The following is a 27,876-nucleotide window of genomic DNA, read 5'->3' as shown; positions in this document are numbered from 1 at the left end:
ATACTGTAAAAGCATAACATTTTATACTTTCTTTACGATTATACGATCTATCCTGTTCTATATTTTAGTTATAATTTCGTAAAGACTCAAACCTACAAATTTCATAGAACACTTTTGTCTTAATTTAAACCGGTGTGTGCCATTGACTAAATACAGGATAGACCTGAATCTGCTATTTATTACTATACCGTGTTAAGTCGATAATGTCGCATGTGATACGAAAATGGCAAGGGGGTCAAGCGACATCTAAAACGTGAGACACGAAAAAGCATTGCATGTTACATCTATTTTGTACCTCGTTTGCGGCGCTATTTTAGTATTGGCGCGTTTCGAATCATTCTACCAATTGGATTCAATTCGGTGACCACCTTCAAAACAAAATAATATGGCTGGTATTACGCATAACGGAAAGTTAACCGGGATGCGTTAATAAAATTTGATAGCGATCAAAATCATTTGATCTTTCTTAGTGACATGATTATTGTGCTCCTCCATGTGATCTATTTCTTTGGCAAGTTTATATATCAAAATTATCGAAGCAAAAGACGAGAAACAATGGATAATGATACGGTTAATGCGGAGCCAGAACTCAACATTACTGAAGAAGATCGTAGAATGATAGATCCCGAGGCACCTCAGAGTTTTGAAGAAAATATCAAATTTTTCCCTCCGGCGTACATCCAGAGATATGCTGCTGTTGCCGATGTACTTAATAGTGACAGATATCGAGGAAAAATACGCAAGGTATTCCGCTTTCATATCTTCGCAATAACTTTACACGTGGATTTTTCTTTATTGCTAGAAATATACTTATCAATTTTTCGCCCAATTTTACATATGATATAATACCATTTATTTCGTATTACATGTTTGATATTTGCAAACATGGATTTAACAAATTTTTAACAGGTAATAAAATGACTAATCTCTTTCTTTGTTTAGATCGTTGACTTTGGATGTGCAGAACTTGGTTTTTTAACACACCTAAAAAATACAATTGGCATACAAGAAATATTATGCGTGGATATTAATAGATCGCTTTTAGAAGCTTATAAAAATAGAGGTGCTCCCTTAGTATCTGAATATTTACATAGAAGAACCGCACCTTTTGTAATTGAGATAGACGAAGGTTGCATTACTCAAAATGACAATAAGCTAAAAAACACAGATGCTGTAATCTGCATAGAATTGTAGGTTGCTATATATCGTGATCGATTGTTTTTAATTTTACTTTTCAAACGATAAAAAACTCGTATAATATTATTTCATAGGATATAACGCATATTTTAACACTTTAGGATCGAGCATTTGTATCCAGATACTTTAATAAATTTACCTTACAATATTTTTGGGTATGTCAGACCGTTATTGGTAGTGATAACAACTCCAAATGCAGATTTTAATGCATTATTCCCAAACTTTTCTGGGTTTAGACATCCTGATCATAAATTTGAATGGACCAGACAACAATTTCAAGATTGGTAATGATTTTGATTTTTTGTTTAATTGTACATTTTTAATTTATTTTTACTGTATATACAGGCTGGTCTATGAATCAGTCACCACACTTTTTGACCCTTACCCAATGATCTGATAAGAAAATGTTTTGAATAAAAATTGATCAACCGACATCAACAAATTGATCAAATTGAACAACCGACTACAAAATAGGGTATACAAAATTTCCAAAAATGCTTTTTTCGACCAAAAGTCAAGATTATGTTATTTATGCTTTTGTAATGTGCATATAAAGAACATTTTTCTCTTTGAGACGTCCGATTTAATCGAAGTAAAATTATTTTTAACGGTAGCGCTCTTCTCGATTAACCATCGTTTCAATATTTAGTGTCATTTTAAGGTCATGTTATAGGAGGTCGTTACAAACTCGTATTAACGTCAACTACGACAGTACGAAATCAAAAATACGTGGGCATTCATTTAAAGAAGTCAAGGTGATCTTGACTATTTCTGGAAAAAATAATTCTTTCGGAAATTTCTTGTATTGAAATTTGTAGCCAAATTAAAGGTGATTAATTTTTATTGAAGGTATTTTTTTATTAATTTGTTCAGTCTCTGAAATATCGTGGCGATCGATTCATCGGCGTATCAGCCCGTGCATAACAAATAATCATACATGTCATAAACATAATTTCTGTCAACAGGGCTGAAAATATTATTTTAAGATACCCCAGTTATTTAGTAACATTTCATGGGATTTGTAAAGGCCCCGAAGGCTCAGAACATTTAGGATGTTGTACTCAAATGGCTGTTTTTCATCGCGTCTATGAGAAGGAAGAAGTGTATAGCTCTGGAATTGAAAATTTATTTAAAGTTGTAGCTAGATACGAATACCCGTTTCAAATAGATAATCGCTCAGACGAAGAGAAGATCGTTGACGAAGCATCGTACTACATTAGACATTTATCATATCAAGACGATATGGAAGAAGAAGTTCCATTAAAACTAATATTAAAAATGTTACGTACATTTCCAATTTCTATGGATGAATTGGAAACAATTTTAGGGGACAATGGCTGGACAGTTGAAGAGCGTGAAGATGGTCCTGTTGTCTTAGTACCACCACCTTCTACGTATTCTGATACTACAGTAGATGGGCCTCTTTGGAGTAATGACATGTATGCTTCAGAGGAAGATGAATGGAACATGGAACCCGAATCGCCTATAGATTACAGCAGACAGGAAACGGACAATGAAGAGTGGAACCCAGAATCAAGTATCGTTATACCTGTTATGCCACAAAGTAATTCTATGATTGAAGACAATACCTATCATTATGACGAAAAGGATGTTTTATTCAGTGCTGAATTTGAAACGACAAGAAGTGCCGAAATTCCTGATAAATACAATGAAATTAACAACGAAGGAAATATAGATTCGATACTTGGCACAGATAATTTCAATAAATCATTCGACAATAATGATCCGTTGTACTTAAATGAATCAACAGAATTATCTGATTCTTCTGTAACAAAAAAACTTAAAAGTTTGTATATAACATCGGACACACAAGATGATGCTATATCAGATACTGCGCAAAAACTTAATTGTACGTTAGATCTAGTTTACATGTCGCTTTCACGGGCCTCTACTTCGCCTGAGCCATATCTTTTACACGCTGTTAAGATGGACCAACAATTAACAAACGATAGTATATGTAATCAAAGCATGAATGATCATTGGATGTTAAACAATTCGCTCCAACAGGAAAATATATCAATTAACACCATTGCAGATGTAAATGATGAAGAAAGCAAGAAATCGTCATTAAAATATGATCTTGATGGACATGATCACTTAAACGATATTTATTCAGATACATTATATAAAGAAGATAAAGATTCTGACATTGATACTAACACAGCAGCAAGTACGAACCCTATTGATCAAAATCAAATGCAAAGTATCCAACAGAGTAGTAATGTCTTGGAGCATAATTGTCATCTAAAAAATCAATTACAATCAGACAATAGTATAGTTTCTGCTAATAATATTGTAATAGACAATCAACCACAGTTTACAAGTTCACCAAAAGTGGAAACTAGAGCAAGTAGCGTGGGTAAAAAACGAAGATCTCTTGATTACAAGGAGGAGGAGAATAATACTAATTCTTTAAATATATCACAGAAATCTCAGTTCACAAGCCGTAGTAGTAATAATGGTAGAAATGAGGTACTTTTACAAGGCAATATTGATACAGATATAACTGCTATGTCAGGCATTAAACCAAATACAATAGAAGAAAGGTATAGTAAACAAGATACTTCTATGTATCAGAATGATATGAAAGTAAAAAGTGGGAATGAGTTAATAAAGAACTTTGATCAAGATACACTTAATAGTAGCGATATAGCAACAATATGTCCTACATTAGATGATGATAAACAAACAATAGAAGAATTGCCTGAAACGAATTCTTTAAGTGATAACAATGGCACGAAAAATAATGAAACATTACAAAGGGAAATTACAGATCCTTGCGCTACAGAAAAGTTAGTAAAGGAAGAAAATGAGCTTCCTGCAATAAATACCAATAACATACAATCAGTAAATTGTGATACGAAAATTCAATTGACGAAAAATTCAATTGATGAAAAGACTGATCTAAAATCTGAATTACATAATGATCATGATTTAAGGAGCGTTGCTACCGAAATGTTTTGTAATGATGCCAAAGATACAAGAGATATTGAATCCACATCAGTATTAAAAAATGAGAAACAAGATGAATGTAACAAAGAGAATCGCGTATTGAAACCTTCTCCAGAAACTGTGGAAACACCTTCAAATAGTTGGTCTCCGGAAGTAATAGATTCCGGATATCCAAACACCGTTTCCGCTCAGGATATGACACCGGAATACGCTCAATCATGTATAGCGCAAGGTCATGTATCCGATTCTGAATCTCCAAGTATAGTAGAAGTTCTAAGACCCGAAATTCTCGATGAGATCGAAGTTGAAAACGGTGATCTTGCAAATAATAACAGAGATGATGAAGGTAATAATATGATTGCTGCAGAATTAAACGAGCTGGAAGACTTACAACCCTTCATTGAAGTACTGGAAAATGATATTGAAAACGAGAATGATATTTATGGTATAGAGAATGACTTCCCTATATGGTTGCTAGGATTATTAAATATGGCCAACCCAATTGATGTGGACATAGACATGCAGAATAACGGGGAATTGATGTTTCCAAACAGAGCAGCAGGTAATTTTATCGGTATATATAAATTGTCAATGAAGATAATGATTCATTTTTATATAAACAGGTGACAATCCAAGATACGTAAATGTGGAACGCGATGAAGGTTTTGATAATAGTTCTGAAGAGAATAGTGATTTAGAAAATAATGAAATGTAAATGATGTCAATGAAAATGCGCTAATGAATAATGTCGAAGACGATAATGAAAATGCGTTAATGAATAATGTCGAAAACGATAATGAAAATGCGCTAATGAATAATGTCGAAAACGATAATGAAAATGCGCTAATGAATAATGAATAATGCTTCTAACCGAAATAGTGAAAATGAACAATGGGTTATAATTACAGGTAATACGCGATATTGTTGAAATAATAATATAGATGATTTCACATATTACCCTACAGTATGTTTGCAAGGTCCCAAGATAAAAATTTAAAGGTAATTATTTTTGAACAGTACATACATTTGTATACTCTGAACGTTCACTTATGTTCCTCTTTTTTTCTTTTAAGTGTAAATATATCTTAAAATATTGTAAAATTCATAAAAATCTTTCAAGGAGCTTGTTACGAAAGTTTCTTTTTCTTTCTTTTATATATATATGTATAAGAGATAAATTTTTTTTATTGTTTTTTTTTCTTTTTTTATCGCATAGAAACATTCGTGATACACTCGTTTTTTCATTTAATCTATCGAGAAATCAATGTTCTTGTAAGTAAGCGTAACACAGTATTTCAGTATCAATACATCTGTATGCGATTGTATACTAGTAATAACATTTGCTTGTTACTACTTGAAACATTAAGACGTCGAATTTAAAAAAGATATATATTTTCTTACGATTTTCAAGACTTCTCGTCATATCGTTTTTAAGTACGTAAATAAGATTTGTGATGCGCTATTTTATCTAGATATGCTTTATGAAAGTTTATCAATATGTTACATTTCTGTCTACTCGCATTTATTTAATAAAATGCCTCGTTAATTTATAATGATGTTTCTTGATAATATATATGTTGAAATCTATCTAAGACTGAAATGGCATTTCTATTTTAAACAAATAAAACATATCACATATCCTCTAATAACTTTTCTCAATACATTATTATATTATTTAAGAACCAGTACTACTAGTTGATATTAATGGCATAAGACACTTAAGAAATAGACAGATGATATCTTTCTTTATTTCAGTAAAAGTGGAATGACATTACAAGGTGTACAGTGATACATATGTAGTAACCTAAAATCTTTACATGACTTGTTAGTAATTTATCTTTATATATATTGTTTTTTAGTATTTACAGAAAGTACATCTTTTGTTTCATACATCAGATGTAGGATTATTGTTAGCTATTGTACGAATTTCTAAAGTGATCATAATCTTCGCTTCGATCGTGTATATGATACGTAGTAAATGTTACGTTAACAATAATGCAGTTAAATTATCGTCAACTGGGAAAGAAGCAAAACAAAAATAATCATTACCAATCTCTTCTATAAACTGTACGATGCAAGATAACGGCACGATATTTAATTTAGTTCTTGGTATTCTAAATTGATAACTCACAGTACAAGGAGTACAAAATAAATTAATCAGTAATTCCATCAAATGAATGGCACTAATTAATACACACACATACACACATTCACACAAAGCTAGATTTACACTCTAAAATATCTTTTCAAACATTCTTGAATATTTACTCGGTCTTATTGTTCACGTAACAGAAATGTTTATTACACATTTGGTTAAATTCTAACTTCAAGTAGTGCCTTGACATAATTTATGGCCTTAGATCTAATTTATGTAGATTCTGTCAAAGCAAAAGACAAATGATAATTAATATACGTTTAAGCATCGCACGTCCGTACATGTCATTTACTGATTGCGAATTAATGAAATTTTCAAAAAAAAAAAAAAAGGAAAAAATGAAAAAAAAAAGAGAAAAAAAGGAGATTAAGGTAAACGAAAAAAATATTTTGCATTGTAAAAGACTATAATATCTAGTCTTATATTAAGTTATTTTGTTCAGCTGCCAATGTACCTGCAAAATGTTGCAGTATTGTTTACGTGATTATTAATAGCATCAGCAGACAATAAATTGCATATAAAAATTAAACAATGTGAAATGTTTCTCTTTCATGTAATTTACGTTACTCGTTACGATCTAAAATTAGTTGTAAGACGCATACATCAATAAGTGTCATACATATTCTTTAATCAATAGCCCTAGACATACCGATTAAAATAAAAGTTTGATAAAAAAAAACGCACATGTATTTATGATTTTGGAATGTCATTATAATAAATCCGTACAAAAAATAAATGAAAATTGCAGAAATATTATCTTCTTTACATGATCCAATTTACTAAATGTGGAATCTCTGATTTCTGCAGTCTGTTACGTCTGTTAGTTGCCTGAGAGAGAGAGAGAAATCGATAGATAGATAGATAGATAGATAGATAGAGAGAGAGAGAGAGAGAGCTATTTATATACAGTAAAGTCTATAGTATTCCTATTTTCCACGTCTTAGACTAGTTTCATACAAAACGTAGTGAACTTATCGCTAACATCTATTGTAATCTTTTTTTGCATCTCCATATGTGCCCTATCACTTAATCAATTGCTTAATATAGGACTTCCAATTTCGTGAGAAGTTCCTTATTAATACATAAAAATCGGATTTCAAATAAAATTAATAATTCACAAACCAAGTTTAGGTAAAAATCAATATACTGAAACGATTAACAAATGTAAATAAGTAATATCAAGATTAATATCAGAGTTGCAGGATAAAGCTGACATCGCTAAAAGCACGCGATTAATAATGCACGCGAGGAACCTGACCGAAAATATACCGAGTGTATATTATAAACAGGTCAAGTAGAATACTACATGTAATCATGGACGTACATTGTGTATTCGAATTTATATTTCAAATAGGTCTTTTCTCGTAGTATACGAATTCTTCCAACATTTCGTCTGGTTAAACTTCGTTTGAATAGATGTGTATAATATATTATAATTAGGTTTATTTTTCTACTTCAAAATAGCGTCCCTCGTTATATTTATGCACTTTAACTCGAATACTTACTGAATCACACAACTTCTTTAAGATTATCGCGAGTCTCGCGATTACGGGAATGTATCAAATGATGCATTTCACCTCCGGGTGCGCTATCTCGTCTAAGATCTTTCATTAATGACGGAGCTATTACTTCTCTTTTATTCGTCGCTTCTTTTATACTTGACAGTGTCTTACTGAGCCACGGCCAGCTGTTTCTCGCTGCTTGAAGTTCAGAAGCAGTCGCATGCAATTGATGTGTTAAATCCTATAAAGAAAATTAATCTTATAAATGTAATTCTAGATAATATCGAGAATTATTAAATAACATGCTTATTTACCTGGTTTCTACATTCAGCTTCAACATGGGCTAGCTTTGTTTGGGCTAACTCCAATTCTAATTCTCGTACTCTCTCCTGTACTCTGTGCAACATAGGATCTATTCGGTTTTCTAAAGGGTGTGCAATATCTGCTAATATATTGGACGAATCCATTATACAACTTTTACACTTTTCACATTTCGAAACCTTCGTCTAAAGGGTAAAATTATTTATAAATTGTCATACAAGAATTCCATGAGAATTAAATGTTTTTTACTACTTACTCGCAACTCACTAAGTGTTGTCTTTGCAGCATTATAGTCATCTTCCAAACGTTGACAAATCTAAAATAAATATTTCATCTATGATACAGTACAATAAATTCAATAGTTTCGTATAATAAATGTGATCATTTACATATACGTACCTGTTTGTATTCAGCAATAATAATATTGCTTCGTCTACTTTCCGCATCTGCTCTTGCTACTTCTCGTTGTAGCATTTCCTTGACTTGAACCAATTCGGCTTCTAATCTCTGTTTTTCCTCCTCATTTCTCGCTACTGTGCCCCGTAACTGTTCTACTTCATTGCTATATTCATCCGCATTCTCTTGCGCTTCTACGCCATAAGAAAGAGTTACACGTTAGCGTTTGAAACAAGACCATATACGTACATTTGTATGTTTCTGATATTTTATATAATAAATAGTTCTATAGTAGGATAAAAATATTACAGTATTTTTAATCGTGATTATGTAAGAAGCTTACAAATACAATCTTACTCTCTGTCAATGTCTTTATAGTATGGCTCATGATTCCGACAGTGAAACATTGGAAACGAATGACTTTAACGTAATTGGCCGACATACGATATCTTGAAAAAGCAGATACCACCACATATATTATCTATGCAGAACATACCATGGCCAATTTTAAACTGCTGGCACAGCTGTTAAACTTATTAAATATGTTTGTTGCCTGCTATAGCTCATAAATATACAGATAATCCCTCTGATAAAACTTAACGCGTTCAAGGTATAAAAAATCGCAAACAAATACAAATTTAAAGCATTTGATATAGTTTTAGGATGTCCTGTATATACTTGTTATTACTGTACCTAAATATGATGATTTGTGCATAATAGTATATTTATCATTTTCGATAATGAATTTCAATATTTATCAAGCCTTGTAAGCCTTAACAACTTTGTATACAAATTCTTGCTAAAATTCCATTAGTATTACATTAGAGATGCACTAACTTGCAAACAATTTAATAATAATTTACCTAAAGTATAATTTATTTGATTCTGTAATGAGCAATTGGTAAAATAAAAGCTATAAGCTCTCATATAACAAATATAAAACATTGTACAAAACAATTACGATTAAAACAAAAAATAAAACATTTTCATAAAGTGTGAGGAACAGGGTATACACAGGTAAATTGACAAAATTAAAAACGCTATTCTAAATGGACGATTTATTTCTAACAAGAAAAAATAAATAATTGTTTTTATAAAAATTGATATACAAGACAGTATACAAAGCAGTATGGCTAGATAAGCGCGATAAAATGCTATTATAAACAACGCAAAATTATAAAAATTTACAAATATTACAACATAAATAATTCAACAAAAAAATGAGTATAATTTTTGAACAATGCTTTTTTATAACAGCTGATTTGCGCTAGATTAGTTTGTATGAAAGAATATCAACTTTAAGCATAAGAGAATCAATCAAAACAGAAAATGTATTGATCTTGCAAAGAGTATATTGCTATAACATAGTAGCTGTGATATTTCAGCCAGTCTATCGAATCTAAAAAAATTCTGTCCAAAATTTACAACGTTAATCTCTTATTACTATTTCCTCTTTGAGAAAGAAATTGAAGGGACCTCTTTGGAATTGACGTAAAATTGTCTCGCGGGAAATATACATGGCAATAAGAAAAAGATAAGGAAAGTATTTCATGATTTGTCAACTGGTTGAAATCTCATGTTTGTGCATAACTGTTACTGAACTAATATTTTATCAACATATGTACACAGCTTGTGGTTAGCTTGTTACGAAGATTGACAATACATTCGAAAAATTATACAAGATTAAATGGAATACCAAACAGAAATAAAAGAATCTGTTTATGAGTATAAGAAATATTTCTTCAAAACAGCAAATTTCATTAAATTTTTACCAAATATTTACTACATAATTCTTGATATTCCAAACTATATTAGGTATTTTATTCCACAAGTTCGTATTATGCAATAAAATGTTTTCCAACAACGTAGATCATATTGTAAATATCAAATATTTTTTACAACTATTCACTGAAGTATCTTTACAAGACTATGTAGGTGGACATAATTTATGCTTTGGTATATAAGCATGAAATTATGTCATGCAAATGTAAAATATATTTATTTCATAAAAAAAAAAAACTAGATTGGGATTAGGTCATATTTTAAGTTGCTAATTTTCTTCGAAATTAGTACTAGATAAAACAGAGGTATATTATTTTGATTTTCATTCGTATTCTATGTATACTTTCATCGAAGTCAATAAAAAGAGTAGGTATCTAAATGTCGAAATACGTATTTACATTTCAATTTTAAAATATGGCAACAAAGACGAACGTGTAAAGCTTCAGCAAACAAAGTTAAATTTATGATCGCTCGACCATTTTTTTCATCTCTATACAGACTATACATGCATATAAAAGAGTATTGTAGTTTGTATTACTTTCAGATGTACTAAAAATTATACATGTATTTGCGTGACTCAAACATAAAATATGAAATTACCTTTCAGTGTCATAAATTCCGCTTCATACTTCTTTAATTTCTTTAAGGTAACTGAGCAGGCTAACTTCATGACATAGCGCGATATTTCTTCGTTTCGACAACGTTTAGGTAAATGCACCCGAAAGTATTTTAATATACTTTCAAAATCTAATTGAAGTAGTTCCTTTTTGCATAACTGTAGAAACATACATTTTTATAAACGATATATTCTATAAAACGTGTTGCGAGTTAAAGATGGTTACCTACCATTAATAATGCGAGAGCAACCTGGAATAATGTATCAAGTCCCTGTAAAAGGAATACGTCCAGAATATGGAAAACAAGATAAAGTGGAAATCTGGCTGTAAAAAGAGTTAAAAACCATTGTGCAGCGAACATATGTGTTTCTACACCACGATCGCAAAAATGTTTATAAAGTTCTGGCAGCTGATCCTAAAAGTACAATAATAATTATAAGTAATAAATATTGTAATTGCCCGTAATTAATTAAAATATATTACGAACCTCTATTAATCTATTAAGCTGATAAAATCTCATATGAAGGTTGTCAAATCTATCCTTGTACAAATCTCTTAGACCATAGTCATACATTAACTTAACCAGAACACAAAAAGCTTGTTCTTCCGGCATCTATAAGAAATACCTAATGTTTCTCTTGTCATTACACACCCTAATAAATTACTATCAAAAATGCAGATATGCTTCTTACAAATGTCAACCATTGGATGCCAATTACTTACGTGAAGGAGTAAACTAGCAACTAAAAAGCTAAGTCCTTGGCAATATCCAACTTCTTCGTCATACACTGCATACGCTTTGCTTATTCTGTACAAAGAATCTTGTCCCAAACCACCTGTTTCTTTGAAAAAGTCATGGGCAGGAAATGTTCTATTAATATCTCTTAAAATAACACTCTCGCAACTGCTTTCCTGTAGATGTAAAACAATATAATTATTATATACGTTCTCTGTCACTTACTATTTTCGTTTACCTTAGTAATTAAAGTCCTGTATCTATCCATCATTTCTTGTGAATTATCGCAATTACTTAAACGTTGCCATACTTCTCCGCGTAAGGCTTCAGGAATACCTTGCTTTGTAAGTTTTATAAGAAGTTTTGGACGTTGTTCATTAACTTGCCAACTGTCTAGTACTTCTGCCCAACTAGCTAGTTCGTCTGCAGAACAATCTTTTGATACTTCACCTGTGCCACTTAACATTGGTTCATCTCCATCTGTCAATGTAGAAACATAATCAATATACTTTTTATCCTTCTCATTAAATAAAATAGTTAAATATCTTATTTTAACCTGAGTCTATTTCCTCCTTGGGTGTAAGCGTGTCAATGCTAGTTAAAGAAGGAGATCGAATCAGTGATGCTAAATTAAGAGCGAGATTTAATCTGTTTCTATCCAGCTCTCCTGAAGTTTCTATACTTTGTACTTCATAGTGAACTTCCGTACCATCTCCGGATATTATCTATATAATGATAAATGCGCATGAAATTTGTGACATTAGAATGAATAAAGAACTAATATTTTGGACGCCTTACTTCTTTTGAGTTAAGGTAAAATTGTTGTACAAGATTTCGTTTATTAAAATACCAAAATCTTTCATTCTGTGGAAATACTTTAACTAACGTCTCTATTATAAACCTGACGGGCTCTCGGATACCACGTATTACTAAATCAACAGCAACTGTCATATAAATTTTTCCTTCTCTTGGGGTTTCAATATTGAGAGTTTCTAAAGCTGGATCTGCAGGATCCCAGTGACCACATATGTTGTAACATTGTTTCTCTTGAACTAGTGGACCAGCATTAACTTGCTACAAACAATATCATTTTTATTATTATTATAAGACCAGAAGCATTATTGATTATAAATATCTGGTTTTTAAATAGTTAATATTACCATTTCAAGCAGACGCATATCACTATGTTTAACATTGCGTCCAGGACTAACAAGGACTCCAAAGCATCTCTCAACTTCAAGAGTAATTCCTCCTTCTTTGCTAGAAACTTGCTGAATACTTAAACACACTTGTTTAGCTACGTTATTTCGAAGTTTAAAACAATTTCTATCCTTAGGAACTATACTGAAACCTCCCTTTCCATCTTCTTCTTTTATTTCCATTGTTACTTCAAAAATAAATACACGAGAATTAGTTTTTTCACTTCCAATGTTAAACCCATTGAAATCACTTCCTGTTAGAGAGCTAGTCATCGACCGTGGTATTCTGTGGAAGGCTTTAGAAAAGCAAGCAGAAACTTGTCCTACCTATGACGAATTACATGGTTAATGTATTTTGACTAAAACTTGATATTATCATACAAAAAGATATTGAACATACTGCTTCTGGTATATCGCACCGGAAAACATGACACTGATAAATGGCAGATTCCAATGTATCCCCATGTGACCATGTAAAAGCAAAACATGCTGCGCATGGACCAACACTTTCACCACGCGCATAAAATAGGATTCGTTGTACTTCATAATGTGCAATTGGTTGTTGAGTAGCAGCATCATATAAACTATCATACAAACATAATGATGCATGATGTATGATGGAAAAAACATTTTATTACTATTTCTAATAGTTGTACATACACAACAGAACCTTGAGAGCTACTTGGTACAGAAACAGATACTTTAATTCCCAAATTAAGGGATTGTTCTGCATTTAATATGTTCATATTACGCTGTATTTCACATTCTGATTTAGGTGCATTTATTGTTGCCGAACCCAGGTAAGTCACCCCATTGAAAATAGTACATTCTTGTTGAACATTAGCCAGGGAATTTATTTCTAAATATAAAAAATGATATCTCATATTCTGCAGAATACCTTTTATGGTTGACAGATAAATAATAATTTGTACCTTCATCAATATAATCTTCTGGTTTCATAATATCCTGTTTCTCAGATGCAACCATACAAGAACTTACATCATAAAATTTACTTTGTCCCACTTTTTTAGATTTTGGTTGATTTTGTTGCGCACTGCTCACAATTTTATAATCATTGCTTTCCATTTTTGAATCTTCTGTCAATACCTATGGAATTTTATCAGTAACTCAGATAATTATTGATATGCAGTTAAAAAGATAATGTACATTAAGAATTGATATTTCTAAATAACATAAGTATGTTCAAACCTCACGAAGATTATTTTGAAGATCTTCAAAATTGCCGTTATTGGCAATTTTCAACATTGGTAATTCGCTGATTAATGTTTGTTGATGTTTGCCATTACCTCTGTCATTTACAAATTCATATTCATCACTTGTTGCCACTGATTCCATTGATTTAACACTCATGCTATCCTCCATAACTATGTCTATAACATAGCATATAATATTACTGTGTTATAATAATGTAATGTATAACGTATATGTATATATATAAACGATTAAATATTCTTTAATTTGATATTTTTGTGTAAAGATTACATGTAGATATGTGAATACATATATATGTGTACACACACACACACGCGCACACACGCGCGCGCGCACACACACACGAACACATCTTGGAATATACATTCCAATATATAACAATAGATACATAAGGAAGAGGAAAAAATAAAGCACAGTAATATATGAGTTGAATTACTATTAACAACTACACCCAACTGCATGATAAATTTAAAGATAAAACTAACTGCATGTATTCACTATACATAGGAGATGCACAATGTTCGCATTCTATTTAGAGAATGACGTGAAATCAAAAAACAGATAACTTTCCCACAAATGATTGCACTCTACTCACTATATTTCTCGAATATAATTTAATTTTTATTTTTAATAAGCAGGGAGTACCATTTGAGCAATAAATTCGGGAACGGGAATCCGGGACGGAAGAATTTCACTTGTGACAGAATTTCCTAACAATCGAGCGTCAACCTCATAATTTATCAATACGATTTATTCGAATACGAAGAAAATAATTCAGTGGATCGAGATTGATGAGCAAAACAAGCTTCGCGCGTACAAAGTTCGACACGGCATCGTTAAAAGCACACTAACTCGAATTCATAATGTCGATTTGGTTTGTCAAGTATCTCGGATCATCTGAATTGCATTCTTAAGCGAACTTATTGTGCCTCGGTTCTCGGTGTTGTACGGTTTTAGTTGCCCGCTTCTATTTACACCCCCAGCAAAGAACAGGGATTACCCTCTTGGTGGATCCAAAATTTGAAGAGACACCGGTGCCTCTTCTTGCGTTGTTGTTGATTAAAACCACGGACACACCCCGTTTCCACGATCCACGCATCGATCTACCCACGTTCCAACGATTTTTCCAAGTTATCGGTGAACATTTACATGATTTCGATCACGTCAGAAATAATTTCGTTTGACAGAAAAAGCAACCTTGGTGTCGGCCATTCGAGCACTAAGGTGCCGGAAGTCTGCTTTGTTACAACGAATTGCGAGCGAACCACCTCCAAGCGCGCAACAACTTTGAACTAACTTTAGTTACCGTCTTGTCCATTCTTATTAAGATTCTTTTTCTTAATCACATCCGTAGGTTTTTCCATTATGTAATTATGGAAGAAGAAAATATATATACTAGTTTGTGCTGGAAAAATATTCATATATTCAAAGATAATACCATTTAAATGGCAAATGTAGAGCTTTTTATCCGATATTACAATCTTACTTACTTGCACTCTAGAATAAAATAATAATAAGAATACGGTGATAGCGAACGTTTATTTCAAACATTATACGTTCGATGATCTATTAATTGTCTATTTTCTTACATTTAATTAGAGCATTTTTTAAATTACTAACTTCAAGTACCTATAACTTAGTCACGTAAATAAATTCACATGCTATCATAATACCTGTATACAAAATTTAATAATACATATAATTGCATTCAAATATCTGTTATATTATATGACATGGTGGAACATTCTATTATGTAAATGACATAGGATTATCAATTTACATTTAAAGTATTTTAAAAGTGGCTGATTCGACGATAATACTTTTTAAATAATATTAATTCGTATAATATCGTTTAATACTTGAATTTGGAAATCGTATCAACTTTCTTTCTAAACGTCTGTTTCTATTGGTTAAAATATTGCTCGTTATTTCGGAAGTTATTCGATGCTAGCGACAGGATAGTGGAACGGTTTGTCAGAAATTCTTTTGGTCGTCTTGGCAGTGACCAATCAGGAAATGTGTTTCGTTCACCGCGTGGTAATCTCGAGGCCAATAGAATTTCCGTTCGAATATAACTGCAAAGAGTCGACGACAGGTGGAGTTACAACGTTAGTGAACAAGCTGATATCGAGACGCGTCAGTTCACAGAGGACCTCCGTTCCGTCGGATGTGAGGAAACTTTTTTGTCCGTAAATTTGTCAAGTTCTCGCATCGAGACTTTGTAATTTCGTGGTTTCCCGAAGGAATGATTTTGTAATCATGAAAAGTGTAAGACTGTGCGAGGTTGGCTAACATCGATAAAAGCGAGAACGAGCCGACTACGAGTGAGTACAATTCAGAGTTGATGACTCTCTTTTTTGCTTCTTTTTTGGAACGGGCGTCGCATATCATTGATAATTTCGCGGTCCGTTACGATTTTACTGGCGTCGGGATGTTTTCTTTTTCCGTGCTACGTTACAGTTTGACAGATACACGAGATAAAGGTCGTGCACTCGTTGGAAAGTTATCGGCGAGATGAAAGGAGAGGTTATAAAGTCAAGACGGAAATTGTTCTGCACCTGCCATCATGAGACGATTACTGTGAACCATCGAATCGCGTTGTCTTTCGAATCGTTTCTTGTCACGATGCGCTTCATCTTTTCAACTTGTGTCTCGAAATGAGGTGTACCTTTAAAAAAATTGTTGTGACAATACGGTAGATCGCCTGGCGTTGTTTGCATTTGCTCTGAAAAAAATCGAGCTACGTACAGTGTGCCGACGTTATATTTGATGTATCACGGATAAAATCGTTTGACAGGTGGTAGAATAATGTATCGTTGCGTATTATCCATCAGAAAATTTCGAAGATATATACCCGTTGATTTGTCACGGGAATAGACGATATATCGCTTGTTTATTGTCGTATAATTTTATCTGTAGAGAAGCTCAATGTCTGTTCGCAAATATCACTGCGAATGTGCACACGTCGCTTCTACCCGTTCCTCGTTCTAGACACAGAAATGAACGAAAATAATACGAAATCAGATTCGTACGGTGTACACGGTTATCGTTTGTTTCGCGCTTTTTCCTCCCCGCATACTCATTAGTAGGTTATTCGTGGCAGAGCATATTCGTCTAGCGTTATTCTCGATCGTGTATGCACCTTTGTGTGCATAAACGGTGTGTAGTAGTGGCACGTGACAGCCAGTTTGTTTAAACAAAACGCATCGGTGGAAACGAGCGCATCCGTGTCATTAACGCGGCGCACGAAAAATAAAACAGGTAGGTGAGATAACGTCGAGAGATAGATTTCGACTCCTGAATTTTATCTTTTTCCGTCGCTTTCTGTATAATATATAATATATATAGATATTGGCGGTTGCGTGTGATTATGAAATTAAACGATTCGTCCATAATTTGCGATCTTCTAATTACGACTGCGTTGCATTATTATAATTGCCAAATATACATCGCTCAGAGGGTTCTGTTAGTTCGGTCAAGTATTTGTAGGCGCGTAGGTTCGTTTAATTCGATTCAGACGAATGCGTTTCTTGTCCCGGGATCGAGCTTCGTCTATATAGTTCTTCTATAGGGTGGTCCATCTGTAACGATACCGTTACGTTTTTCTTTTTGCGGTATACTTTCACAATACGTTTAAAGTTACTACGCGAATTTGGTAATACTTTTTTCCTCGACAGGTGATAGGTAAAACTAGGAGTGAAATTTGTTATTTTTCTATATCAGGCGGAAGTTACTCAGACCCAAATAAGAAGGAAATTATTACGAGTAATTTGATAAAATGAACGTAGGTAATGATTTTTTGTAATTATCAAAGAATAATCTAGAATCTAAGAAAACGTTAATTGCTGCTTGTTGCTATTATCGATGATGCATCGATCGATTTCAAGTTGCTCTTTATCTTTGATCGGTCGGCGATCGAAGGATTTCGTCATTTGCAGCGCTTACGTGGAAACTTATTTATTATAGAGACGATAACAATAAGACACGAACAATCAAAGAAAGGAACAAATCTGAAGGTCTGAAGCAGTTTCTAAAAAACTGCCTCTTATCTTATCGTTCTAAATTAAAACCACGCCTCCTTCCTCCGAGTATAAATATTCTAATATCGTTCGCGGCAAGTAGTATAAATTTTTCCTTCGCATTTTGTGCCTTCAGCCTTGCTCGAGACTGTTATCGTTTCGTTGCAACTTCAGTTTTATTTCAGTGGATCGCGTTAAATTTGCTTTTTGCTCTTCGTTAACGAGCAACGAGTTCGCGTGTAAAGTTTTATTCGCTCGTGGACGTCGTTGTTGCCCCCGAATCAAAACTACTTAGACGAACGTCGTTCAATGATCTTCCACGCGCGTAAGTTCTCATAGGACGGATCAAAAGACAAACTTCATTCACTATCGTTCATTTCTCAACACGTTTCTCAACACTTTATAGTTTCACGCGATTAATTAGAGATGTTACTAGATTCCCCTTCGCGTTCGGTTGAAGAAACTTGTCGTTTCAAACTATGTCTCTGACTAAGATTTTTTAAGCCGAAGTTAGTTTTTACTTAACTTTACACCGCGTTCGATTCCGCGTTATCTACACAGCGTAATAACACGTGTATGCGATAGTATCGTTGGTGCAAACGATATAGCGAAAAAAGACTTTTTGTACAACAAATCGGATCGCGAGATTCTCTCATTTGATTCTCGATTGGTGTAACGAACCGAATCAAAATTGAGAAGGATATTTAAATATATGCCTTATTCGTAACAAAGATGGAACACGCAAAGAAGCAGGGGATTTCTAAACGAAAAAAAGATCGTCGTACGAAAGAAATTGACGGAACGTGCGACGGGTGAACTCGTCTTCATCGGTTAAACGTCTGATCGATTCCGTAGCTGTGCTACGTCTGTCTCGCCAACTATATACGGCGAGTTCGGTGTGAATGGTCGGACGTGATTGACGAAAGAGTCATCGAGGGCCGTTAATACGTAATTCGTAGTACTAGGCAGAGAACTCCGGTGGTCGTGTCGAGTGCTGCGGTCACCTACTTCGCAACTCGAAACCCAACACCAGGAAGAGTGTGCTCGTTTTCGCTTGCTCGCGTTCCCAGCCGCAATTAGCGTTTTCAAAACAATCGACGTTGCGCCGGCGGCGACAGGTCTTGCGACCACTGGTCGCTCGATCCTGCTATAGGTCTTCAAGTCGCGTGAACGTGCCTATTGGAAATGTCGATAAAGGTTCAGTGACATTCGTTGGCGAACGTTCACCCGCTAACGCTTGCTACACTGTTATTTGTTCAGTGGCGCTTTTAGTTCCTGGAACTTTGCTCTTTTGCTCGTACAACGCCAATGTTTATCGTCTATGGTCGTTTGATAAATATCCTTAGATTATGTTTCATAGAAAAATAGGATATCGAAATGTGAATCTAGAGTACAAATAATGTCGGGATTATATAGGTTGAAGAATATTATCAAAGTATTGTATATTATCAGCCAACAGGATCTAAATAATTCGTACAAAAGGTAGTTGAATCGAGGTGATAGGTCGCGATAGTGATAGGAAGAAATACTTGAGTATATTTAACGATATATATATTTATTATGATATACTCTATATGTACACCTTGCGTAGAACTCGCGATTGCTATTAGCGGTTCGCGATTCACCATTACAAGTTCGGACGACGATTGCTTAAGATGCCGAGGAACTCCGATCGATTATTGCGAACTACCGACTACTGACTTGGACCGATGTGTAACGATTCCAACTGACTGTAACGACTGACTTTCCGTCACGATGATGCCGCAGAGGAAAACTATGATGCGGTCTAAGGATGCGGGATCATCGGATTCGTCGAGGAAAGCCTTGGTTCGGAAACTGAGGGAATGGACGTTGCTGTTAATTGGCTAATTTTGTGTTGGTGGTTGGAAAAGGATGCTATCTGCCCTTGAGGGAAAGTTGCCAGCGAAAAGCATCGTATCTGAGAAAAACAGTTTTTTCCGTAGTAGGTGATAGATTTAGGGACTTTTAAGAGAAAGGCTATTTGTCCCTTTGAAGAACCTTAGCTATCCTAAACAAATCCTAAGATTTATAGCGAGTCCTTAGGCTAGCTGAAAGTATTCTCTGAGGATGTATCGACGTTTGGTAATCATTTTATCCGAAGAATTTTTTGTATAGAGAACTAAAGGACAGAAACCGTTGGAAAGTTTATTGTCGAGTGTCGTTACAGGATCAGACAAGCGGCCTAATCGCGATACTTAACGAACCGTGTAATTCGCTGTTTAAAACACGGCACGTACAAAATATTCGTCGTTGTTTGCTTTAAGCGGAATAGATTGGCGCTATAAATTCAAAAATAATGTCTGAAATTAGAATGGGCACGAGCTAGGCGCGAGCATCTATCTGGAAAAAATTGCACAAGCAAACCTAGAGACCTATGTAGCAACGTCTCTGGTCGCCTTTTTTTTATAGTTGTGTAATGAAAGGTTCCAGATGCCCGTGGCCCAGCGATTACCGCGGGCATTATCGTTCAAAGCTCGAGTATTAATGCCACACACACGCGTGCGCGTCGCGTATGTAACAGATACGCGAAACGCGGTCACGATTCTTCGCAGTTTTTGTCATCGAAAGACACTGAATTTTGTTTAATTTGCAGTCTCGACGAGGATGGCGAGCACGAATAATTGCCATTTGTGAGTGTCGGCGCCGAGAGAGAGGATCGCGGAAGGCCACGTTCGTGTTGGTACGAGAGAAGAGCAGCGATGACGGTGAAGCTTCGAACGAGATCCGCCCAGCCGGCTTCGAGTGTTCAGCTTCGTCCCTCGGGATCGACCAGCCTGTAAAAAAGTTGGATGATCGTTGTTCGACGAAGAGGATCAAAAAGAAAGGGAGGGTCGTAGTACTGCCTTTTCGTAGCGGAGTAGAAAACGCGAAGAGATATTTTGGTAAATAGTATCTAAGGTAATTGGTGGAACGGTATCACGGCGCGAGACTCGACTAGTCGCTATCGGCGATAAAACCACGTTAAATGGTCGCATTTGGCGCACAATTTCCGCTTTTCTCGCGCGTGCCGTGTACCGTGTTCGTTGTTTGCTCGAGAAAATCGTCGGCGATTTCCGAGTAAGAAGCTGGAGAATCGCGAACGTTCTCCGGTCGAATTTAACCACGATTAAGCGACTCGTGGTGAAAGTGAAGTGTCTCGGTCTTGGTGACATGGCCTTCATGATGAAGAAGAAGAAGTACAAATTCTCGGTGGAGGTGAACCTGGAGGAGCTGACCGCGGTGCCATTCGTGAACGCAGTGCTGTTCGCTAAGCTCAGACTTCTCGACGGTGGATCTTTCGTCGATCATTCGACTAGGTAAGCGATCTCCAAAATTTTCTCTCGTTCTCTCGTTTCTACGTTCGCGGTCGTTTCTCTCGAGTGCGAAAAATCCTTTTGGTATTCGCGCGAGATGCTACTGTCGCGTTAGGAGGAGATAATCACGATCGATTCGTTTCGATCCGCCAACGCGCGTACACGCTCCAGCGACCGAGTGTCATAGTTGGAAGTACGAACGGCGATCGTGTCTAGTCCAACGGACGGTGAATTTTTCAATTCGCGATACAATAACGATCGCGTGTCTATGCAACCGTACAGCTCGTTAAAATTACTTTTTCAACCAAGTCCGGAGAGTAATTACTCCGTAGGAGGCGGTTGTTTCGTGCGAGAACGAAAGTTGTTCCAAAGCGTTCCGTATGATCTTCGCTTAATCTTTTTTTGAAAGCTCGTTTACGTGCTCAACGACCACAGGCATAATTCGGTTCTCGATTAAAAAAAACCACTTTTGCCGCGCGTTCTTTTTTCTCGTTCTTCCATACGGTAACTTCGTTATATCAGGGAGCGTAGACGGTTGAAATTTAACGAGCGAACAAACAATTATCGCGAAATAACCGGTGTGCCGGTTGAACGAACGTTCGCTACTGTGCACCGCTGAACAACGCGTTTTACGACGCGTCGAATGACACGCTTACGTTTGCCACGAAGAAGCTCGCGTACGTCTATCAAATTATTTAGTTTCCGTACTTGAAAGGACAGCCACGAAAGCGTGACGGAAACTCGTTTAAACCGTATCGGTCGTGAATGAAACACGTCCCGTGGACGCGGATTAGTAGCTCTCTTGAGCGAAGCGTGGATCATCCGAAACTCGGTAACAAGGTTCCACGCGTGTTCCGATTCTTTTTTATTCTTAATTACCAGTAACGTCGACGCTTTATCGAGTAAACGTGGAATACGAAGAGGCTGACCTAACGTCGCAAAGTCTCCATATACCTTGGCATTTCGCCATTTTACCAACTTGGATATGATTAACGAGCTCTAACGTAGAACGTACAATACGTACTTTGCTTCGTTAATAATAGAGGAGGGGCTACGTACGTACGTGGTAAGAGGTTTTAGCGAGTATTGAACGAGCGATTTTCTGGATCCGCTTCGATTCGCTACTTCCTAGCAAGGCGAAAAATAGTACGGTGTTTACGATGTAGTCGCTTTTAAATAGCTGACAGTTGCGTGTGTCGACCATACATTTCGCCCACGCCCGCCAACTCTAAATTCGTCCTGGAATTTCTCTAGCGTTCTCGGAACTCGCCCGGGATTTCCGAATCGTTTAATCAAATTTCTCCGACGATTGTCACCGCGATAGACCTTGAACGAGCGAAAAATTTGATGGTGCTCTCCCAAGGAGAGACCTTTTGCGGTTTATCCACGGCTGGCTTTTCTTTTCTCCCCGTTCGATGAAACGTGCCTTGACTGCCCCAAGTACCTACGCGCTTTGCGTTCTACTTTTGCTTCGCAGAAACCAGAATTTCAAGGAAATCTTACCATTTCGTTTTCACGATCTCTCGAAATCTTTCGTGTTATTCCGAGCCATCCGTTACTTCCATCGAGACGTACATCGAACGTAATAAATTTCGTAGCAGCGTAGGATGGATCGCGATCGATCGACTTCGAAGAAGCTCGTAGAGGCGTCGATAAATTTTCGTGGAAGAACCGTACCCGTAGCTAGCTACGCGTTGGCATCTGATCAGGTGTTACAAAGCAACAGTTGGCTGATAGCGGTAGCGCTACACCCGGCGATTGTTTTCATCGCGCCTGTCTAACAATAGATCGTTTTCTAACGTGGAACGTTAGTTCGGCTAATTCGATTATTAATCAACGCGAAGAGGAGAAAGAGAAGAATCGCGCGGTATTTTTTTATTTAGCAAAGAAACCAAACTCGGGGCGAAAACTGAACAGAATCGCCAGTGCGATGTAACGTACTTACGCGCAACTGGCAACCCGAAGGAACGTTCAAACGCGACGTTAACGTTTCCTCCGGGCCGTGTCGCGACGGTATATCGATATCTTCGCTTCGCGGACACGATTCGATCGTGTTCTACCTTCCGTCCATTGTCGGTCGATGTCCAGCTGCGATATTTCACCGAGCCCGGAGTGCACGGTATTTACATCGAGCGCGCGTTATGCACGACATCGTGTATTCTCTTGGGAATAGAACGTTCCCGCACGTGTGCAAGATGCACGCGACATAAATTCCAGCGACCGTACCGGTTCGTAAACCATATTTCGTCGGTAGCCGCGGTCTGCCGGACGCGGACGCGTGTCTCGTTTAAACCAACGCGGACGTTTCACGGCAAAGGATCGATTTTTCCCTTCTTTTTTCTCTTCTCTTTATGCGTATCTGGTTTATTTAGCTTGCGTAAAACATCCCGTCGTCGTACGATCTACGACGTAATACGTAGACGCGGTAGTAAATTTGTTAGCGGATCATTTCGAAACAAACAAGTTGAAACGAAGGGAGTTCCTTATTACCCTCGACGACGTGTTTACCGCGACTTTTGGAGCTTGGTTCCAGAGACGCGTTGCAATTTGCTTAAAACTTTAAACGAGAAAAGTAAATCAGAGACGAACGTGTTTTGCTGTGCGAACCGTTCGCTCCTAAACGCCGAGAGACGCATAGAAGGATTAGATTTTCCATAGCAGAGAGGCAACGTTCGAGGGAATCAAGACTGTACGAAGAAGAAATTAGCACAGTCTGCGAAGAAGAATACGTTAAGAACTCCTGTTCCGGATTATCTATAATCCCCCGACGCGGGGTTAAATCAACGCGAATTGTCATTTCGCGGCTATGAAATCAGCGATGAAAATGAGTCACGTACGGAGTATATTGTTCACCGTTGCAACTTTTCAGATCGTCTGTCTTCCCTTTCGTCCCTCGCTCGTGACGCCTTTGAAAATACCGGAAGCTGGCTGGATCGGTGCCAGAACGGTCTCTACATCTCTGGCGAACGACCCGATCGTTTTATTATTTCGCGATCGGTGTTCGTTCGCGTAGCTTTCCCATTTTTTCGCCATATAAACCTACCGCAGCTTGGGCAATTTTTCGCGAAACGAGCCAACTTTGGCATTTTCCGTGGCGACGCGACTCGACTCCAGTTGATGTTGCAACGATCGACGATTAATTAAACCAGCACGTTTTTAGTCTTTTTTCGGATTGACGAGTTTAATCGCGGCAATCGGCGATACCCGGCCTCGTAATTAACCGCTTGCTCGCCGCTAGTCCCAGAAGCGTGCAACCTCGAGGTGATCTCGATCGATTCGCTCGACTTTCCACTGAGTTTTCCCGAAAGAACCGGAGAAGGGAAGGAAAGGAGGGGATCTCGGAACGTTCTCGCGAGAACGCGTCGCGCTGCCGCTCTTCCTGCGATAGAATTTTCTAGGAAAACAGAAGCAACGGTATCGCGGAAAAGCGGAAATTCCGGCGATCCTTCGTTGATCGATCGCGTTAAGTGACTAATCATCACGCCTTAACGGAATTGTTGAATATCAACGAGACACATCGCGTGTCTTCTCTCCTAACCTTTTTGGTTTCTTCGATGGAAATTCCTCGTGAAAATCCTGTTCCCTCGATATCTCGATATCTAGAAGATCTGCAGCTTATTCGCAATGGACGCTATTCCGCACGGCTGATAACGAGATCGTGATCTAATTGTACACAAGTTTCTTGTCGATTCTTTGATCTCTCTACGGAAAATGATGCAAAGTAGGCTAGGGAATCCGTGTTTTTCAGTACTCTCTAGCGTTCGTGAAAAGACAGCGTATCCACGAAGAAGTCATTACAGGAGAAACACTATTCCTTTGGATCTATGTCAGTGAGAACGATTTAAGTTTCTAAGAGATTTCTCTCCGCGTTCCTGCCGTGTGTAACCCTCTCGATTTCAGCCGGTGACGAATCCTTGGCTACCGTCCATGTTATTACATCTCGCGAACTAACGAAAATTAGCGGTAGAAACACTTTCGATTCTCGATTTTACACTATCTCGCATAAATCTCTTGAATCTCTTGAATATTCGAATCGTTCGTTTCCAACAACGCTGTCGCTTGAAAAACAAAATGTCGTGCTTACGGTTCCTAGACACATTTTCAAACGTTATAAATTACCGGTCAAGATACTCGCAATTTTCAAAAATTTCAACTTGGACCAGGGTTCCGACAATTTTGTTTTCCAGTTGGCCAAGACGATATCGTTAAAGGAAGCTCGAACTGGCCGAAGCGAGCGTAAGAGATAGGGTAATCGCCGAATCGAGGGGAACAGCGTTACAACGAACGACTGGCAAGGCCGATGCGATTCATCGTCGGAGGGAGCGATGCGCGCAATCAGATCGAGATAAGCGATTTCGATTTAACGTCAGAGACGGTCGGCTGGTTTCTCGGCAACCGGGTCTACCTTGAACCATGACCTTCCTCGGAATCGGCCGCTGAGCACCGAATAAAGGTCTGGAAATAGAGCGTCCACGACGATCGGACAACGAGATTAGGGGTGAAAACACGATGGAAAACACGAATTTCCCGGTTTCGAATGCGTCCATACGAGGAAGACCTATTCACTTTAAAGTTTAGCAAAATATCCGCTTTAAGCGATCGAAAGCGCCTCGAAACGTCTGGCATACGATATCGTAGAGTTTTCCTCGCAAATTTTTCGACGGTACCGATCGATGGTCGGTCGATGAAGCGACTGGATAAATAACGAGACTGGAAAGCCGCGCGAAAGAAAAGCGATAGTGGGAAACGTCGAAAGAGAAACGCGATTCTCTCGCCACCGATAGCGTTAGAAAGTACGGCGATCCGTTCTCGTCCTGATTCGCGAGGCGCGAAAATTGAAAGAGAAAAGTTTGGTCGGTCGATGGGTGAGGAGGAAAGGAATCGGGGAACGTGCGAACCAGTAGTTGATCGTGTCGAGGAGAGGCAGAGCAAGGGAGGTGGAAAGAGACGGAGATGAAACGAGCGGAGGTAGTTGACTAGAGAGAAGGAGAAGATACACGAGGGCACGACGATAATGGACAATGTCCTGTCGTCCGGTGTGTCCCGGGCATGGAAACGAGTGACCATCGTTGGAGGACCTGACACCGCCTCAATGTGTCGTGATGAGGAAACACCCGATTACAACGCTCCGACCGAGGCACGGAATATTTCTGCGTGTATCCACGGGAACGATTATGTCGATACTCGTCGCGCCATTGGCTCGTATAACCATGCACATATTTGCCGAGAAGGGGGTAGAGCAGCACGAGCCATAGGGTCGCAGATATCGAGGGATTCAACGTGTCACGAGAAGCTTACCCTGATTTTTATCGACTCGAGGGGTCACGTTATAGAAGTGTCTTCGAAAGTGTTCCGCCGCTTTAATCGCTCTCACGTACTAACTGTTCGCAAACGCCGATCACCGTTTATATTTAGGATCGTCGTATCCGATCGACGACTCGCGAGGGTTGAAATTCGACAAGAGTTCGCAAGCGGTTGTTTCCTGTTAAGAGTCTTCCGGTTACGATAGATATTTTCGTCGACGATGAAAATCCAAACGGAAGATATCGTGCAACGAAACGAATCTTTCCAAGTTTGTTTCGGTTCTTGGTCGTCGAATCGAATACGAATAACCTGCGTTTGATGTATCTCGGTCCGACCACGAACTTGCACGAATAGCTGTTAAAGCTGCGCGCGGCGTAACACCAGTTAAACCAGTTTGAAAGTCAGGCAAAAATTACAGCGACTCTTGGTCGAAACTCCGGTCAGGATGGGCCAGCTCTTGGAACGCTCGCATTCTTGCTCGCGACATAAATTTCGAATACGAGGCGAGTGCAACCGACAACGCGGCATTAAGCGGAAAAACCAGCCGGCGGCCAGCTATTATTTCGTATTTCCTGGATCGTCTCTTCTCTTTCCACTCTTTCACGATACGTTTTATCGCGCGGTCGTTAGTCGAAATACGTACAACCAAAAACTGTTTCGAATTACGTAACCGGAAAGGTAAAGTGCCTGGCGCATATTCATACGTCGAAGCGTAAAATCGATTATTATGCGGCTACTACGCGTCCAGTATAAAATGCAGAAGAATCAACGTGTCGCGTTGCTCGGGTGACCGGCTGTTTAAAAAAAAGAAAAAAAGAAAAAAGAAAAATAGCGACTGTATGACAAGCAGGTCGGTGAAATTTTGTGCATCTGCACGCTTAGCGTGCTCGCTGGAATGGCACGCGAATCTATTTCAGTGCCACGAATGGAAGTGGAATCTGCATCGTTGAAATTCGTAACGGTGAAATCGAGATTAATCTATAATATTATGCGAAAAAGGTGCTGCCGACTTTTTCACCTTTAAACGCCGGCATAATTTTCGCCTTAATTTACATCGCAACAACACTTTCTTCCGATATTTGCTGACTCGTAGCTCCGTTGTGAAACAGGCGCGTGATCGTCGTATCC

The 27,876-nt window shown here is 37.3% G+C and overlaps 3 protein-coding genes across 9 annotated transcripts in view; 2 read left to right on the top strand and 1 right to left on the bottom strand.

Annotated features, from left to right (window-relative positions):
- The first annotated feature begins 335 nt into the window (after positions 1–335).
- On the top strand, positions 336–5,757 carry LOC126916196 (uncharacterized). The gene is made up of 5 exons (XM_050721675.1): positions 336–744; positions 943–1,190; positions 1,299–1,481; positions 2,163–4,732; positions 4,794–5,757. The coding sequence occupies exons 1-5, from the start codon at positions 475–477 to the stop codon at positions 4,883–4,885; spliced, it is 3,363 nt and encodes a 1,120-aa protein (XP_050577632.1). The 5' UTR covers positions 336–474; the 3' UTR covers positions 4,886–5,757.
- Positions 5,758–5,896: 139 nt separating this feature from the next.
- Positions 5,897–15,370, bottom strand: LOC126916197 (rab GTPase-activating protein 1-like). Of its 4 annotated transcripts, XM_050721677.1 has the most exons (18): positions 14,964–15,103; positions 14,088–14,269; positions 13,811–13,985; positions 13,539–13,737; positions 13,279–13,462; positions 12,840–13,205; positions 12,478–12,753; positions 12,236–12,404; positions 11,918–12,159; positions 11,667–11,855; positions 11,431–11,556; positions 11,173–11,358; positions 10,927–11,101; positions 8,548–8,738; positions 8,405–8,464; positions 8,142–8,333; positions 7,831–8,068; positions 5,897–7,153 (listed from the first exon to the last, which is right to left on the bottom strand). In XM_050721677.1, the coding sequence occupies exons 1-17, from the start codon at positions 14,971–14,973 to the stop codon at positions 7,835–7,837; spliced, it is 3,156 nt and encodes a 1,051-aa protein (XP_050577634.1). In that variant the 5' UTR covers positions 14,974–15,103; the 3' UTR covers positions 5,897–7,153; positions 7,831–7,834. The 4 variants fall into 4 exon arrangements, with proteins under 4 accessions (XP_050577634.1, XP_050577635.1, XP_050577633.1 ...); XM_050721678.1 differs by lacking the exon at positions 14,964–15,103 and adding an exon at positions 15,112–15,370 and having other exon boundaries at positions 5,897–8,068; XM_050721676.1 differs by having other exon boundaries at positions 5,897–8,068.
- An 843-nt stretch (positions 15,371–16,213) lies between these two features.
- Positions 16,214–27,876, top strand: part of LOC126916204 (protein FAM102B) — a 51,665-nt gene continuing 40,002 nt past the window's right edge. The window contains exons 1-2 of one of the 4 annotated variants that reach the window (XM_050721699.1): positions 16,214–16,435; positions 20,745–21,447. In XM_050721699.1, coding sequence (XP_050577656.1) covers positions 21,302–21,447 — 146 coding nt within the window. In that variant the 5' untranslated portion in view covers positions 16,214–16,435; positions 20,745–21,301. Of the gene's footprint in view, positions 16,436–18,194; positions 18,456–20,744; positions 21,448–27,876 lie in introns of those variants that run through there. The other 3 variants (XM_050721703.1, XM_050721704.1, XM_050721700.1) reach the window with 3 other exon arrangements.

This window comes from Bombus affinis, chromosome 5, assembly GCF_024516045.1.
Source record: "Bombus affinis isolate iyBomAffi1 chromosome 5, iyBomAffi1.2, whole genome shotgun sequence".
NCBI lineage: Eukaryota > Metazoa > Arthropoda > Insecta > Hymenoptera > Apidae > Bombus > Bombus affinis.
This window is presented reverse-complemented; position numbering and strand designations above follow the sequence as displayed.

Coding starts and splice junctions, on each gene's coding strand:
- LOC126916196 (XM_050721675.1), top strand. CDS start 475: ATGATTATTGTGCTCCTCCATGTGATCTATTTCTTTGGCAAGTTTATA. Junction 1,191..1,298: donor GCTGTAATCTGCATAGAATT/GTAGGTTGCTAT, acceptor TTAACACTTTAG/GATCGAGCATTTGTATCCAG. Junction 1,482..2,162: donor AGACAACAATTTCAAGATTG/GTAATGATTTTG, acceptor TTCTGTCAACAG/GGCTGAAAATATTATTTTAA.
- LOC126916197 (XM_050721676.1), bottom strand. Junction 13,463..13,538: donor AGCTCTCAAGGTTCTGTTGT/GTATGTACAACT, acceptor TTTGTATGATAG/TTTATATGATGCTGCTACTC. Junction 12,754..12,839: donor ATATGCGTCTGCTTGAAATG/GTAATATTAACT, acceptor TATTGTTTGTAG/CAAGTTAATGCTGGTCCACT.